This window comes from Capricornis sumatraensis, chromosome 5 (genome assembly GCF_032405125.1).
Source record: "Capricornis sumatraensis isolate serow.1 chromosome 5, serow.2, whole genome shotgun sequence".
Lineage (NCBI taxonomy): Eukaryota > Metazoa > Chordata > Mammalia > Artiodactyla > Bovidae > Capricornis > Capricornis sumatraensis.
The window spans coordinates 66,286,826-66,304,224 of record NC_091073.1 but is presented as its reverse complement, the minus strand read 5'-3'; the positions used below and the strand labels follow the sequence as shown (position 1 = coordinate 66,304,224).

The 17,399-nt window shown below is 38.3% G+C and overlaps 1 protein-coding gene across 2 annotated transcripts in view; it reads right to left on the bottom strand.

Moving 5' to 3' along the window:
• Window positions 1-5,891: 5,891 nt before the first annotated feature.
• HERPUD2 (HERPUD family member 2) overlaps window positions 5,892-17,399 on the bottom strand; it is a 36,825-nt gene continuing 25,317 nt past the window's right edge. For both annotated transcript variants that reach the window (XM_068972913.1, XM_068972914.1), the window contains 4 exons: window positions 11,625-11,747; window positions 7,958-8,281; window positions 7,163-7,280; window positions 5,892-6,706 (listed from right to left, as the gene is read on the bottom strand). In XM_068972913.1, the coding sequence (XP_068829014.1) occupies window positions 6,545-6,706; window positions 7,163-7,280; window positions 7,958-8,281; window positions 11,625-11,747 (727 nt within the window). In that variant the 3' untranslated portion in view covers window positions 5,892-6,544. The remainder of the gene's footprint in view (window positions 6,707-7,162; window positions 7,281-7,957; window positions 8,282-11,624; window positions 11,748-17,399) is intronic.

Genomic DNA, 17,399 nt, shown 5'->3' with positions numbered 1-17,399 from the left:
TACTTTAGAAAAAGAATGGAATCACAGATCAAGAAGATACAAGAAACATTCAACACACCAATATTTGCATTACAGGGGTCCAAAAAGGAGAATAGAGAGGAAAAGGACCTGAGAAAATAGTTAAAGATACAGTGGCTGAAAATCTCCCTAAGGTGGGAAGTGGAACAGTCACCCTAGTCCAGAAAGTGCAGAATTGCAGGCAGGATAAACCCAAGGAGGAACACGCTGACACACACAGTGAGCGACGGCTTCTCTCATTGCTCAGTAAAGAATCTGCCTGCAGTGCAGGAGACCTGGGTTCAATTCCTGGGTCTGGAAGATCTCCTGGAGAAAATGGCAACCCACTCCAGCATTCTTTCCTGGAGAAGTCCAGGGACAGAGGAGCCCACCAGGCCACAGTCCATGGAACAAGTCAGACACGACTTAGCGACTAAACCACTACACAGACAAAAAATATTAAAATCAACAAGAGAGAAGCGACAAACAACATGCAAAGGAATCCCCAGGTTTTGTCTTTAAGTTGTAATATTTAGTCCATTTATGCTTCATGTATTGCTACATTTGGATTTAAATCTACCTTCCTGGTTTTTTGTTTTCTGTTTGCTCCCATCTACTTTTTCTTCTCCATGCTTGCCTTCATTTGAATTTAAATTTCATATTCCTTTTCTACTGTCCTGTTAGTTTTACATTCTTTTATTGGTTTTAAAAAGTATCATAGAAATTAAAACACACTAATTATTCATTTCTCATATAAATTAGTGTCTTGATCATTTCCATTTCCAAGACGATTCAAGGACCTCAGGATACTCAATCCTATTTACCTATCAGACTTATATGCTATTCTTGTCATGTATTTTAATTCTTTATACATGTAAGACCCCATAAAGCATAAATGGATTATTTTATGGCAATATCCTTTTAGATTTATGCACGGATTTACCTTTCCAATGCTTTTCTGTTTTTTTTCTGCACCTCCAAGCTGTGATATGTGATAATTTCCCTTCTGCCCAAAATCCCATTAGTATTTTCCTTTAGTACTTTCCAATGGTGCCAAATTGTTTTCATTTGCCTGAAAATGTCTTTCAAAGGATATTTTTGCTGCACATTATCTTCCATATTGGCTGTTATTTTCTATAAGCTCTTTGAAAATATCACTTACTAGGCGTACTTACTGTTGCTCCTTTGAAAATAAGCTACATTTTCCTCTGGCTACTTTTAAAGTTTGTTTCTCAGCAGTTTTACTCTGTAGTAATTTGCCATGATTTTCTTTGTATTTATTCTGCTTGGAAGCCAATAATATTTCTACTATCATTGCTCAGTGTCTTTCACCAATTTTGAAAAATTCTTAGCCATTATCTCTTCAAGTGTTGTCTGCCCTATTCTCCGCCCAGCATCGCTCTGGATAATTTTTTTACCTTTCAGTTCACTAATTCTCTTAAACTGTGACTATCAAAGCCATCTACTGATTTCTTAACTTCAGTCATATTAAGTTCTAGAATTTCTGTATAATTTCCAGTTGTCTTCTGAAGTTTCTCCATCTTGTCATGTAAATCCTTTAACATTTTGATCACAGTATTATAAGGTCTCTATCAGATAATGCTAGATATCTTAATTTTCTAAGGTTTATCTGTTTCATTTTCTCCTTTTTGGTCAAATCTTAATGTGTTTGTATTGCTAGTTATTTTTTTATTGGGGTTAACAGACTTTGAACAATTATAGAGACAATCTGAGAAACTGCATGATGTTACCTTTCTTCAGAGGGGTTTATTTCTGCTTCTGGCTGTCCACTAGGTTTGGGGCCAGTTGCCTCATTCAGCTAGGGACTGAGACCACTTGAGGCTGGGCTTCAGTCCTTGTGAGTATAGAATCAATTTCCAGTTCTCCTTCACTCAAGGGGTAGGCCTTTGGGGATCCAATAAGAAAAAGCCCAGGACGTTTAAAGGACATTTCTTCTTGGTGCAGTCAGAACTCTAATTTTTGTTTCCTATGAGTCTACCAAAAATTTTGCTGTTTCTCTCACTTGTTCTTGAATTACAAAGTGCTTCTAAGAGTAAAACGTGGCACCAAACATAGGTCTCATCTGTGTGGAGTATCAGCTCCTGCTTTCTTGATAGCTCTCTGATGCTTTAATATATCCTAACTTTTCCAGCTTTCTCAGCAGAGGGGTTGGGGCAAAACAAGCTAATCACCCATTACTGGAAGCTGAAGTCTCTACGTGCTTTATTTGAAAAATTACTTTTAGAAAATTCAAGTTATGAAGTAAAATAGACTTGATTCTGTCACTTACTAGCTATATGACTTGAAGTGAGCTATTTAATATGAGTCTTCGCTACCTTATCTGAAAAATGGAACTAACAATAGCACTTACCTTGAGTTGCTTTAAATATTTTTTCAATGCAGGTATAGTATTCAGCACAGAGCCAGAAATATAACAAATGTTCAGACGTTAGTAACAGCAATTTTTAAAACATTATAATGGTTTCTATTAATTATATAAATTAACACATAATGACAGCCTTTCTCCATGTACCCTCTGTGAGGAATGATAACTGGTAAAGGTGCTATATAGATCTTAATTTTTCCAACTTTCCTATGGCTTGGGAATAGCTGGGCAAAATGGACCACACCATTTTACTGCACCACATGAAATAGTTTATGTAACCATCAATATTTTCACTTTGGAAAACAGATCAGTTGGAGTAAAAGAGCTAGAATGTAGCAGCAGGATCAAAGTAAGCTTTGGCAAGAAGGCTCTTGAAACTAGCAACCTATACTGGGGCCTCCAGGGCTTATCCCCCAAGTGTGATGTGAGACACTAACCACTGAGATGTGCTCTGGAAGGATTCAGATCTCCTGCTGTCCTCCCTATTTGGGCTGAGGCCCCATGATGCTGGGAAAAGCCTTCCACTTACAAGACTCTTGACAGTCAAGAAGCTCCAGATTATTCTTGGCTCTTTTTGTAAGAAAAACTTTTATTTCAAAGATGCCATGGTATTTTAATTTAAAAAGGCTTGCATTGTTCCCCAACAGTTTTATTCAAGAAGTATCATTATTCTTCATTTTCACGTCTTACTTAAATGTTCTTAAATGCTACCCTGTATTATACACTTAAACATCTGTTGACAGTAAACTTCATGGTAAACATTCTTATCACAATTTTTCAAATTCAAAAAAATTGTTTTTTAATGTTTAAATATTAAAACAACCAAAATATCATTTATGTGTAAGATATAAGTGAAGTGAAAGTCAGTCATGTCCGACTCTGCGACCCCATGGACTGTAGCCCACCAGGTTCCTGTCCATGGAATTCTCTAGGCAAGAATACTGGAGTAGGTAGCCATTCCCTTTTCCAGGAGATCTCCCCAACCCAGGAATCAAACCCAGGTCTTTTGTATTGCAGGGGACTCTTTACCATCTGAGTTACCAGGGAAGCCCAAGAATACTGGAGTGGGTAGCCTATCCCTTATGCAGGGGATCTTCCTGACCCAGGAATTGAACCAGGGTCTCCTGCATTGCAGGCAGATTCTTTACCAGCTGAGTTACCAGGGAAGCCCTTCTAAGATATAAAATACAATATATATGCTTTATACCCACCATGCAGCAGTGAGAGTGTGTGATGTCATATGGGGAGGTGAGTCAGCTAGCCACATCAGGACTCTCAGGAAAGATCAGTAGTTGGGAATACCACATTCCATCCATCAACATGATTCCAGACACAACAGGCCTCAGGGTCTAATATACACCAGACGCACAGAGAGCTGACATACAGAGCAGCACACCTTAGTCTTTGCTCAGTGAAGCAAAAAACGTCACAGGGTCTCTACTAATGAGGCTCCAAATTTGGCCTTGCTTCCCCTACTTAAAAGCCAAATTTCAATAGGGATGATGCAGCCAGAGGAACTAGTTAGAATGATGATAGATGGTGACATCAAACTATGGTGAAAATATTTCCAATTCTTCAGCCCTCAGGATCACTCTTTCCTTTTACCCAGCTAATAAAAACCAACCCTTTCACCCATACTGCTTGACCTGGTGCCTCAAATGGTAAAGACTCTGACGAGACCCAGAATCTCCTCAGATGGTAAAGAATGGGGGAGATCCAGTTTTGATCCCTGGGTCAGGAAGATCCCCTGGAAAAGGGAATGGCTACCCACTCCAGTATTCTTACCTGGGAAATCCCATGGACAGAGGAGCCTGGCAGGCTAGAGTCCACAGGGTTGCGAAGAGTCAGACAAGACTGAGTGACTAACACTAGACTAGACATAGAAAGTCTAGTCCTGGGAAGTATTTCAAACCCATCCTGACTGTTGCTAGTCACCATTTAGCCTAGAGACCAGTATCTGGGCTTCTGCGTGGCTCTTTTTCCATCTGGAAACCATCTCCATGCTACAACTGCCTTCTAAGCACCATCTGGCCCCAGCATGGACACAGCTCCTCCCTTAATCATCCAAAACATAGATGACACTGGGCTGTAGTTTCTGACAAAGACTTACTGGAAGTAAGACTAATATGAGGGAATTAACAATGTGGGGAAAATTATAGAGTAGTATAATACATTTCGCTTTTATTAGAATGCTTAGCCACAGCCTTTCACAGGGGGTCAATGACCAGAATCCTTCTCCTTAGGGCCCAACCTGCAGTTAGGATGCAGAGACCTGCTCATTTCCTTCAGATAGTGTCCCACACAATAATGCTCCCCTCTATGAATTCTGTGGCTTCAGTTCTCCCCTGTCCAACTCCCAACTGCAGAGACAAGACTGAGACTGCTCAATCTCATAATTACATCTGCTTTCTTTCTTACTCTACCCACCGACTCTACTTTTTAGGATCTGACCTATAGAACACTTCTTTTGGCTCTGACCACTTATTTATTTAGTTCCCAGGTTAAAATCCAGATGCTCCCTCTGGATGCAATGATTTATCAGCCCTGAAACAAGCCATCCCTAATCATGAACCCAAATGGTGTACAAATGTACCATAGTTCACCCTGGTGAACAGCTATTGTATACTACTGTAACAGTACTATATATACTTCCATAATACATTTCACATGAGATAAAGTTCCTCCATAGTAAGTTCTACTATTTGCATTTATTCCATTTTAATTAGCTACCCTATAACAGACACACTCCTTTCTTAAGGAAAATCAAATTGACTTTCACAGGGATTTTTAGATAGCATATTCAAAAGCAGAGACATTACTTTGCCAACTAAGGTCCGTCTAGTCAAGGTTATGGTTTTTCCAGTGGTCATGTATGGATGTGAGAGTTCGACTGTGAAGAAGGCTGAGCACTGAAGAATTGATGCTTTTGAACTGTGGTGTTGGAGAAGACTCTTGAGAGTCCCTTGGACTGCAAGGAGATCCAGCCAGTCCATTCTGAAGGAGATCAGCCCTGGGATTTCTTTGGAAGGAATGATGCTAAAGCTGAAACTCCAGGACTTTGGCCACCTCATGAGAAGAGTTGACTCATTGGAAAAGACTCTGATACTGGGAGGGATTGGGGACAGGAGGAGAAGGGGACGACAGAGGATGAGATGGCTGGATGGCATCATGGACTCGATGGACGTGGGTCTGAGTGAACTCCGGGAGCTGGTGATGGACAGGGAGGCCTGGCGTGCTGCAATTCATGGGGTTGCAAAGAGTCGGACACGACTGAGCGACTGAACTGAACTCAAAGAGGTTTTACACTCTCTGAGAACTAGAAGATATCCATCTGGGATAAAAAGAGGTGAAAATGCCCTTGAAGACTTCAGCAACCCCAGAACTACTGAAATTTACATAGATTTTTGTATGGAGAGAGTATAATATGGAAGAGTTTAAATAAATATACCACAAGACAGTTTTACCATAATTGACCTTTTATTTTAAAAAAATTACAGGGAGTGATTTCCAGAATCTTATTTTATAAAAGTACTGCCTATATCAAACATTTTATATCACTATTAATTCCATTGAAGAGCTGCCTTTTTTTTAAAGGTATTAATTCCAATTGATGGGATACATCCCCTTAAAATAGAAAGTTTCCATTTATTCAAATGTCAAAATGAAGATTATTGAGAAGTTTATTGCTTTATGGCTGGGCAAGATGCTACTAGCACATTTTAGGTAATTAATATTCTTCATTAAAAACTATGAGGTCATTCTGTTTAAAACTTTTAGGACAATTCACAGAAAATAGATATATTTATTCAAATTATACATTGAAGGGCTGGGCTATAAGCTATAGACATTTATATGTGAAGCAGCTCTTTAAAGAAATAAGACACACAAGTCTGTCTTGATATAATATACATAATTGAAATTAATAAAACCTGGAAGACCAATATTGTTATGCTATGTTCTGTTAGGATCTTAAAAAAAAAAAATCACATATTTAGTAGTCTATTTGTGCTTAAAATATTCATATGCATGAGAAGTTTAAAGAAAAAACACCTCTATACATGATGATGAAAAGAAAGTAATAAATTTTTTGAAATTGCACTGTTATTTAAAACACTTTCCTAAATTCAGACCCTCCTTTGCAGCCGGCACAGTTTTTCAAGTCTAATTGGCAACCTGGGGAGGCCCCTCTGGTATTAGCGAAGTAAAGAATGTGGTGATAAAAGACCAGGCTGACGCCATTAATCCAGGCCTTTGAATTGCACTGGCATCTTCACCTGCATCTTCTCCACTCTCATCTTCAAGCCCATCATCCATAAGACGCTCCTTTCAAACAAAACAAGAAACATATTCCTAAGTGGTCTTAGCAGCTACCATGAACTCATTACAGAAAAGGAGAGAGTTAAATTCTTCCTAAAGAAGGAATATGAGTATATGATAAGGAAGTAGAACTATCTGGTCATTAGAGATCTTCCCTAAGTCCAAAACTGATGAACTCCTCCTTGTTCAAGTTCAAAGGAATAACTGCCAGTTTAATACAATAATTTCTCACCGTGAGCATAACTTTCTTTCTAGGCTATTTTTAGGAAGAATGATGTTCTTTCCACTTAATTCTAATATATGACTGACTCGGTATTATAGATTCTCTGGAATTAAACCACACATTAGCATGTTAACTTTTCTTCCATACTATGAAATACCCGAGATTCTTTTACTATATTGGTCTCATACAGTGCTGAAGAAACACCTATATTTAAGTATATGAAAACCTCATAAGCATACCATTTCTTCAAGTTCTAGATTGTTCGCATTCTGTACATCATTGTTAACTTCAGCATTATTGTTGGGAGCCTGTTGCTGAACTCCTTCTTGCCTAAAAGGAAACCATCCAGCTTGGTGTCTGCTCAGTAAAATAAAGAGAAAAGAAAATAAGTCACAACTGTTTTTACTTGTAACACTATGAAATATTTGTGTCCTATAAGAGCAAAATGATTAGAACATTTTCATTCATGGGTTGAACTATGATAAATGAAAAAAACTAATTTCCCTCTTCAGATCAAGAACTACCCCTCTCAAACCAATGACAGGAAAACACGAATCAATTTAAACTCTATCCTGAGCTAGTAAGACATATCAGGAGTCATAAAATCATTTTTTGATATTTCTCAAAATGAAATTCAACTAGATATTTGTTTGCTTCCTAAGAAAAAAGAGGAGCAAGGGACAGTTAGTCTACTTATGAAAAAAAATCCAACCTATATCTAACAGACTTACTATCGATAACTATAATTAATTAAAAAGAAACTCCTCTCCAAGACTGCATCATATACTCAAGTTCTAAATGATTACTAGAGCATACCTAACTGAACTAACAATTTTTATAAAAAGGGAAAAAATCTGCTTCTAGACAATTCTCATAAACAGTCTTACAAAACGTAACTTGCTTTGCTCTTGATGCTAAGTATCTGAAGCCCAACATTCATATTCCTTCACTCAACATTCACAACAGACTACCACATGTCAGATTCCATGCTTAACAGTTTTAGAAAGTAATTATAATGAATGAACATCACTCACAAATAAACCAGTAGCATGGCTCCCATTACCATGATAAACCGACTAAAAGAAGAATAGAAGTATACAATGCTAAGGAGAATTGCAGCTCGTGAGAACGTGTACATCCAGTCTAGCCAGTCTCGATTGAAGTCTTCTTCGTTTAGCACTGGACCTCCCTGTGCATTCATTTGAACATTGTCATTCACGGGTCGATTTTCTTGGGCCACTAGGTTTGGAGCTGGTGGGGGTTCTTCTCCAGGCACATGTGCCAAATTTAGAGGCTGTGTAGCAGCAGGCTGGGCTGGGTTAGCATTTGACGTGGCCTGAGCTGAAACTGCAGCTTGACTGAAATAGTCACCAAAATAAATATTAAAAAGAAAAACAAAAACATTTATCATACTACATTATATTTTTCAGAACTTCCTGGGAAGCCGTATGTATGTCTCATAAACCTTACATGGAATATCACAACTCCTATACCACATTTCCTAGGTAAGCATAATTCCCAGTGCGAAAGTAGAGCCAGCACGGGTGGCAGGAGTAGCTCAGGAAAGGTTCTCCCAGCCTGGCAGTCTAGGACAGCAGGCGGAGAGGTGGAAGAGATTAACAACGGCCATGTCATCACTATTTGTTTCGTTCACTAAATTATAAGGCTGTGACCAAATCTTTCTCCAAAACTTTTCCCTAATTGCCTCTTTTGCTCTTCTACATAGGATAAATACTGCTTGCCACCCCCCTCACACACACATACCACCTCTCCCTCAGACCCATGTTTGAAAAGATTTGTCTAAATAAGTACATTAATCATTACCCTGTGTGTACACTCTCATAGTAAATGATTTGTATGGGTATTTTCAAATATTAGCTAGGTCCCAGATAACAATCCCTCAATCTCAATCCTGACTTTTGAGAACTCCACCTGGAGAACACTGGTGTAGATCCTTGTCAAGTTATGAAGATGTGTGGTCCTGAAGTTTGCTTATAATTTGACTGCTTAAGAGTCAGAATAAATTTTCCTGTAAAAGACTACCAGTAAAGAGATAATATATCTGAAATTTGCTTTAAATTATTCAGCAAAGAGGGGAAAGTTGTAGAATCAGAGAGTCATGAATTGATAAATGTTTAAAAGCTGGGCGGTGAGAATACCGGGGTTCACTTTATTTATTCTGTCTTTACATATGTTGAATTTTCTCTACAAGAAAGTTTTAAAATCAAGATAGCAAAATGAAATAGAAGTTTTCTATGGTACAAAAGCTTATTTAAAAAAAAATTTTTTAAAAAAAAGAAAAAAGCTTATTTAAGCCAGTATGCTGATACACTGTATCTATAGTTAAAGTCACTCAGTCATGTCCAACTTAGCTGTTCCCTTCTCCAGGGGATCTTCCCAACCCAGGGATCGAACCCAGGTCTCCCGCATTGCAGGCAGATTCTTTACCAGCTGAGCCACAAGGGAAGCCCCATATTCATTTCCAGAATACTTCCTACCTCATGGACATTCTGATTCATAAGTGAGTTATTTCATTAAAGGTGAAAACTTGAGTCTCTGAAGTTAAATGATGTGCATAAGATTATATGGTTCAGTAGCTAACTACAATAAGCCCCACTTATCTTATTACACAGTTCCCATGATGTTGTAAACAAGACAAGAGGTGTAAAGATATAGTGTAATACTAAGTCTTCCCCAGGTGGTGCTGGTGTTACAGCCCAATAAGAGATGGGTTCAATCCATGGGTCAGGAAGATCCTCTGCAGGAGGGTATGGCAACCCACTCCAGTATTCTTGCCTGAAGAATCCCATGGACAGAGGAACCTGACGGGCTACAGCCCATAGGGTCACAAAGAATCGGACATGACCAAAGTGACTAATTATGATAACAATTACCATGACAACAGGTAAGGTATAAATAGCCTGCCTGGAGCCAAGAGATTACACAGGAGAGCATTAGGATATGAAGTTAATAAAGCAGGTTAGCTTTATGAGGTAAGGTATAGAGGAAGAATTGGAAAAGGCAATGGCACCCCACTCCAGTACTCTTGCCTGGAAAATCCCATGGATGGAGCAGCCTAGTGGGCTACAATCCATGGGGTCACTAAGAGTCGGACATGACTGAGCGACTTCACTTTCACTTTTCACTTTCATGCACTGGAGAAGGAAATGGCAACCCACTCAAGTGTTCTTGCCTGGAGAATCCCAGGGATGGGGGAACCTGGTGGGCTGCCATCTATGGAGTCGTACAGAGTCAGACATGACTGATGACTGAAGCAACTTAGCAGCAGCAGCAGCAGCAGCATAGAGGAAGAATAAGGATACAGACTTCACGCTGTAGGCAAGAGGGCCATCTGATATTTTAGGGAATGGAGAATGATGGACTCAATTATGTGTTAAGTTAACCTGGCAAGCAGTACAATGAAATACAGTCAGGAGCCTAAAAGGAGGAAAAGTGATTGCATTAAAGTGGGTCTAATATTAGAAATATCTAGGGAAAACATCAGAAGTAAAATATAGGGAAGGACAGAAGCTAGTAACAACATACTAATTCATCTTGGTAAGTTGTTGAGTTCAGGGATAACAGAAGCTATAATCAAACCTGATTAATGTTAAGGGCTTGGAGGATGATTGAGAAGAGAGTATCACTGACAAGGAAGTCAAGAAGGAGAATGCACATAACAAGATGATGCAGTCAAAGTTCAGACCTAACTGAATTTAAAGGCAGGCAAATTTCTCTATGGAAATCTCCGACAATTAAGGGGAGACACAAGATGAGGCACAGGAGATGAACTGGGAGCCATCACACAGAGCTAACAACTAAGGCCACAGAAAAAGGAAATCCAAGAGGACTAGCCTGGAGCTAAATTCTATCTTCCCTACCAGACTGTGTATCGCAAGGCACATGGTAAGTATACAAATACTTAACTGAACAAGGAATGTTACCATTTAGAAACAGGGAAAAAAACAGGCTATCAAAGGATACAAAATGAGTAATCAGAAAGAGAAAAAGAATGAACAGGATAACAGAATCACAGAAACAAGGAGAGGAGAACACTAAAGAGAAGCTGCTGCTGCTGCTAAGTCGCTTCAGTCATGTCCGACTCTGTGCGGCCCCAGAGACAGTAGCCCACCAGGCACCCCCGTCCCTGGGACTCTCCAGGCAAGAACACTAGAAATGTTAAATGAATACATAGGAAGCCCAGCACAAAGAACACCAAGAAACTGTTCCATGCTAAGAATGTTTCATGCTGATCAGGAGCAAAACTTACTAAAATACAGAAAAGTCCAGAAGGCATATTAGCCACAAGTGAACCCGACATCAATACATCAATATGAGCGTCCCTGACGTATGAGTCTCTCTATTCCCTTTTTTAGTTGACATCCTATCTTCATATAGAATTGTTGCCTTCCAGTGAAACTTTCCTAAGTTTTCTCCTCTTAAATAGATAAAATGTTCTCTTAGAGAAAGCACCTGAATACTGCCAAATATAATTAAGGGAGAGAGGAAGAAGCAGAGAATAGGTTTAGTTGATGTGAACAGGATGCATACCCTTTTTCCTTTAACCAAATAATTTAAAATAATTTTTAAAAACCAATAATATACATCAGTAAATGAAATCCCAAATCAACTTACTTAGGATGAAAAAGAAAATAAAGCAAAGAACACAATGTGTAAAAAAATCAACTCAAACTGACTTACTATTGCATATAATACTGATGAGCATACATCTGTTGCCACCACAGCATCTGCAGTGGGTTGAAAGCGGGATACACTGGGAATCCAGCCGGAACAGCCTGCCCAGGAAGCTGGTTGTCTACATTTCTGCAATAAAATAATAAAAAAAAAAAAGTCTTTTAATGTTCCAGAAGAAGTTGAAAGCATTTCTCTACATTTTTATTTCTGAACTATGTCATCCATTGACAAAACATACTAAAACTCACCGAAAAAAAATACTTCTGTTCAACATTCCTCAAGTAAGACACTGTGTATGTGTGTTAGTCACTCAGTTGTGTCCAACTCTTTGCAACCCCATGGACTGTAGCTCCCCAGGCTCCTCTGTCCTTGGAATTCTCCAGGCAAGAATACTGGAGTGGGTTGCCATTCCCTTCTCCAGATCTTCCTGACCCAGGAATCAAACCCAGGTCTCCTGCATTGCAGGCAGACTCTTTATCATCTGAGCCACAAGGAAAGCCCCAAGTAAGACATTACGGCTTATCTAAGATGATCCCGACCCCACATATACAGAACAACGAACATCACAGCCTAGAATCAGAGTACTACATGAGTAAGAAACAAACTTCTATGATGTTAAGATTCTAAAATTTTTAGTTACGTTGTTAATTGTTAGTCAACTGCCAAAATGTTTTATAAAAGTGATTTAATAAATATCCCATTTTCCATATAAACTTAAGTAAAAATAAATAAAATTTAAAAGTTGAACTTTGGGCTTCCATGCTGACATAGCAGTAAAGAATCTGCCTGCCAGCACAGGAGGCATGGGTTCTGCCCTTGATCCAGGAGAATCCCACGTGCCACAGAGCAGCTAAGCCAGTGTGCCACAACTACTGAGCCTGTGCTCCAGAGCCCGAGAGCTGCAAATACTGAAACCCACACACCCTAGAGCCTGTGCTCTGCAACGAGAGAAGCCACCGCAACAAGAAGCCAGCACATTATACCTAGAGTAGCTCCCACTTGCTGCAACTAAAGAAAAGCCCACACGGCAACAAAGACCCAGCACAGCCAAAAATAAATAAAACTATTTTTAAAAGCTGAACTTCAAATTTAATCATTAGGCCCGAGATCTAACTACCAGTTTACAGGCAATCTATGAAAACAGAGGACAATATTAATGATACCACATGGATGCAACGAGCTGAATCTAGACTACTATGGGAAATTAGAACATACAACAACAGAAAAAGCATAAAGTGAAAAAAGATAGGGATAGGGATTAGATTAAAAGAGCCTTAAGAAACAAAACTACTCAAACGCAGTAAGTCAATCTCTGAATACTGATCCAATCAAAACCATCTTAAAAAGACATTTGGGACAATCAGGGAAAATGGAACACAAATCGAGTAATAAATGATATTAAAGAATTTTTAATTCTGTTGCATGTTCTAATGGTATTGTGATTCTTATAGTCCATATCTGTTACAGATACACAGTATTTACAGATGAAGGGATATGACGTCTAGGATTACTTTAAAAATACTCCAGCCCAGGAGAAAAAAAAGAGGAACAAGGGAAAGGTTGGAGAGCTGTTGTCTATTAACTGTTGCTGAAGCAGGATGTTAGGTAAGATCCTTCTAATAGAGATTCATTAGTATGCTTTTAAAGTTAAGAATGAAGGAAAGGAGATGAACTGGAAACAATCAGAAACAAATTCTTTCAAAGAAAACCTGCATGGAATTCCCACTTTATCTCCACAATATGCCTTTTCAAGACCCTCCACACTACTTTGTTCTCCCTTGCTGAACTTCCCTTAAAAGCAGCCCCAATGTTACCAGCCATGAAGCTCTCCCACCTTCTGTAAGCACACAGGCACTCCCTCCTCCAGGCTCCTGCAAAACTTTGTCAAACCATAGAACCACATCAGTGAATGGCAATTTATTTGCCGATCTGACCTACTTCCATTGAGGGCAACTACATAATTCATTTTCCTGTCTTCAGTGCCCAGCTACTGTAAATTCTAAGTAAACTTTTCCTGAAGAAAGCCACATGATCCTTATATGACAAATTTGCTTATTCAGTCAGATTGCTTCAAATCTGACCAATAGATCTGACTAGAGAAAAGTTTTAAATGGGAGAGTAGAGGGGAGAGAACCACCATTATAAATGAAATCAAAATATAAATAACACAGAAAAATATACTGAAACAAATGATAAAATATTCACTTCAACAAGACAGTTAACAGACTTTCCAGTCAGATGTGGATCTGAATTCTAGTCCTGATACTGACTACTGAAGTAAGGCAGGCTATGTACCTTTTAGCCTCCTTCTCCTCGTTCATAAATTGGGAGAGAACAGTACCTCGAGCACAGAGTTGGTATAAAGTTCAATGAAATAAAGCATGTATAAGTGCTTAATACAATGCCAAGCTTGTGCTAAGTAATAATTAATACTCAATAGTATCAATTAGTAATATTCTTTTACATAAAGAACTGTCACCAATGAACTTTTTAAAATACCAACATGCCAACAAATAAGCACTTCACAAAACAGAATAAAAAGAATGTCTCTTTATCATGTCTAAATTAAAACAAGGACATTTCCAACTTACTGCACTGGGAAGTATGAATTTGTAATAGTATGATGAATCAGGCTCTTAACAACGGTTACTGAAAGATAAACTATAAGTTTTCTTTTTATGGCTGAAGAGTATTTCATTGTGTATAAATGTAGCACAAGTTCTTTATCCACTTTCTACCTAGGGACACTTGGCTTGTTTCCTTATTATGGTTATTATAAATAATGCTGCAGTGAACATGTGGGCACATTTGTCTCTTCAAATTAAATATTTTCATTTTCTTCAGATACTTAGAACTGGACCTGATGGGTCACATGGTAGTTCTGTTATTTTTTTTAGGAAACTCCATAATGTTTTCCATAGTGGATGCACCAATTTACATTACCAACAACAGTACCCATGGGTTCCCTTTTCTCCACAATCCTGACGAACACTTATTATTTGCTGTCTTTTTAATAACAGCCATTCTGACAGGTGTGAGGTAGTGTCTCACTGTGCTTTTGACCTGCACTGGTCTGATGATTAGTGATGTTGAGCATCTTTTCATATAACTGCTGGCCATCTGTGTGCCTTCTTGAAAGAAAGTCTGTTCAGGTCCTCTGCCCATTTTTAAACTGGATTATTTGGTTTTCTGCTATTGTATAAGTTCGTTACATATTTTGTATATAACCCGTTATCAGGGATATGATTTGTAAATACTCTATCCTATTCAGTGGGTTGCCTTTTCATTTTGTTGATGATTTCCTTTACTGTGCAAAAGCTTTTTAGTCTAATGTAATTCCATTTATTTAGTTTTGCTTTCGTTGTCAAATCTAAAAAATCATCACCGAGTCCAGTGTCAATGAGTTTTATTTTGTTCTAGGATTTTAATGGTTTCAAGCCTTACATTCAAATCAAATTCATTTTGAGTTAACTTTTTCTTTTTTGGCCATGCTGTGTGGCTTGCAGGATCTTAGTTTCCTAATCAGGGATTGAACCTGCACCCTCAGCAGTGAAAGTACCTAGTCCTAACCACTGGACTGCCAGGGAATTCCTATTTTGAGTTAATTTTATGTAGGATATAAAATAGTAGTCTAGCTTAATTTTGTTGCAGTTTTTCCACACCATATATTGAAGAGACTGTCCTTTCCTCATTGTATAGTCTTGCTTCTTGTCATAAATTAATTGATTATATATGTATGGATTTATTTCTGGGTTCTCTATTCTGTTCCCCTAGTCTGTTTTTATGCCAATACCATATTGTTTTAATTACTATCACTCCATAGTATAGTTTGAAATCAGGGAGTGTGATGCCTTTAGCCTTGTTCTTCTTTCTCAAGATTGCTATGGCTATTTAGGATCTTGTGGTTCTCTACAAATTTTAGGATTGTTCACTTTTGTGAAAAATATTTGGAATTTTGATAGAGACTGACTGAATCTATAGATTGCTTTGAGTAGTATGGACATTTTAACAACATTAATTCTTCTAACTCATGACCATGGAATATCTTTTCATTTATTTGTGTCTTCAGTTTCTTTCATCATTATCTCACAGTTTTCAGTGCATAGGCCTTTCAGGTCCTTAGCTAAATTGATTGCTAATACAAACTTTAAATGTTGTAGATCTATATTTGATCTGGAAATATGTCCAGACTACATTCTGCTTTTTTAAAAGGTTTATAAAATAAATGCAGGGGGCGCTCCGCAGAAAGAGAGAGGCAGTGGAACTTCCCTCAGCAGAGCTGAGGGGTCCCGAGGAAAAGTGAGCCTGCTGTCCACCAACCCAGCCCCTCAGCAAGGGAGAGACAATCAGACGTGACAGGGGTTCTGTCTAAGCTGTTCCGCTTTATTGTCCTAAGCTCCTGGTTTATATAGGCAAGCAGGGGGGTTTTTCGAGGGACTTTCCATAGTCCTACCAATCAAGTTAAAGGTCAGATTACCACGTGCTTACATCATGACAGGGGTCTGTGGTGATCACGCGTTGTCCACATGCACAGAAATCAAGAGAGCCAATCAAAAATATTGACAAACAACTTAAGCTGCACCCTCATCTCTTCCGCCAGGCACCATCTTAGCTCTAAACCGCAAAGCTAGCCCTTCTTTTTAAGGTTTCCCATTTAGGGCCCCACAAATAAAATAGTATGATGTTTCTATTTTAAAAGTATTTAGAAGGAAAGTACAAAAATGTTAGTAATAGTTATCTCTGGGTGGTGGGTTGTAAGCAGTTTTTGCCATCAAAAAATCAGATAACGGAAGAGTACAATGAGTAGGTTTTCAGTTTTTTTAATTATAAAACAAGGCTGCTACTATTTCAGGCAGGGAAATTAAGTGTACCTAACAGTGGGCAATTTTTTATGAACCAGTCAGCAAGTTTTAGAGTTAAATAAACATGACAGCATAACACATTGAGTCCAAAACAGTCAAGGTTTATAAATGTGACATTATAGGTGGACAGCCAATGTGATGCACATGTACTGTCTGGTCTTCTCATTGCTTCCTCAAGAGCTTAATGGGCAAATAATCACCTGCATTAGGATTTCTTGAAAAGTTAGGTTCCCCGAATGCTGTTAAGTTGGCAGAGTCCTAAACACTACCCCAAACCTAGTGATTCAAAAACTCAGGAAACAGTGATCAGAATTTAGCCATTTTAAAGACTGACAGTACTAACCTACATGGTGGAAAACATATGTGACTAGCTAAATATAAGCTGTGCTGGAGTCTAAAAATGATGTGGAGAGATTTTATTTTGTTGGTGAATTCTTCAAATTACTAAATTACTGCTCTTGCACATGAAAGGCAAGGCTATATTAAATAAAATTTTACTTAAAGACAGATGTAAAGTCTTTAGTAAAAGATTACAACTATAAGATTAGGTTAAATCACATTCATTGTTAAGCCGAATAACCTACTTATTGAACTTTCACTTAAATTGCTTTGTAAATCACAAAGTGCTCTTTCCAAATACAGATTTATTTTCCAGCACCTGGTACTGGCATTCATTCGGATGTTTCAGTGTGTCAGACTCACAAATGCCTATAAATATGTTTGCTGAATGAACATACAGCATTCATTTATAAGTATGAATGAATTTATAAATAATTGCTAACATATCACCTAACTCTTTACATACATGAAATCTTAATCCACACAGAAATTCTGTACAATAAGTACTATTATCTCCAGATCATGAGCAAACTGAAGCAGAGAAGAGACTTGCCCAAGGTAGTCAGTGGACAGGGCTAGG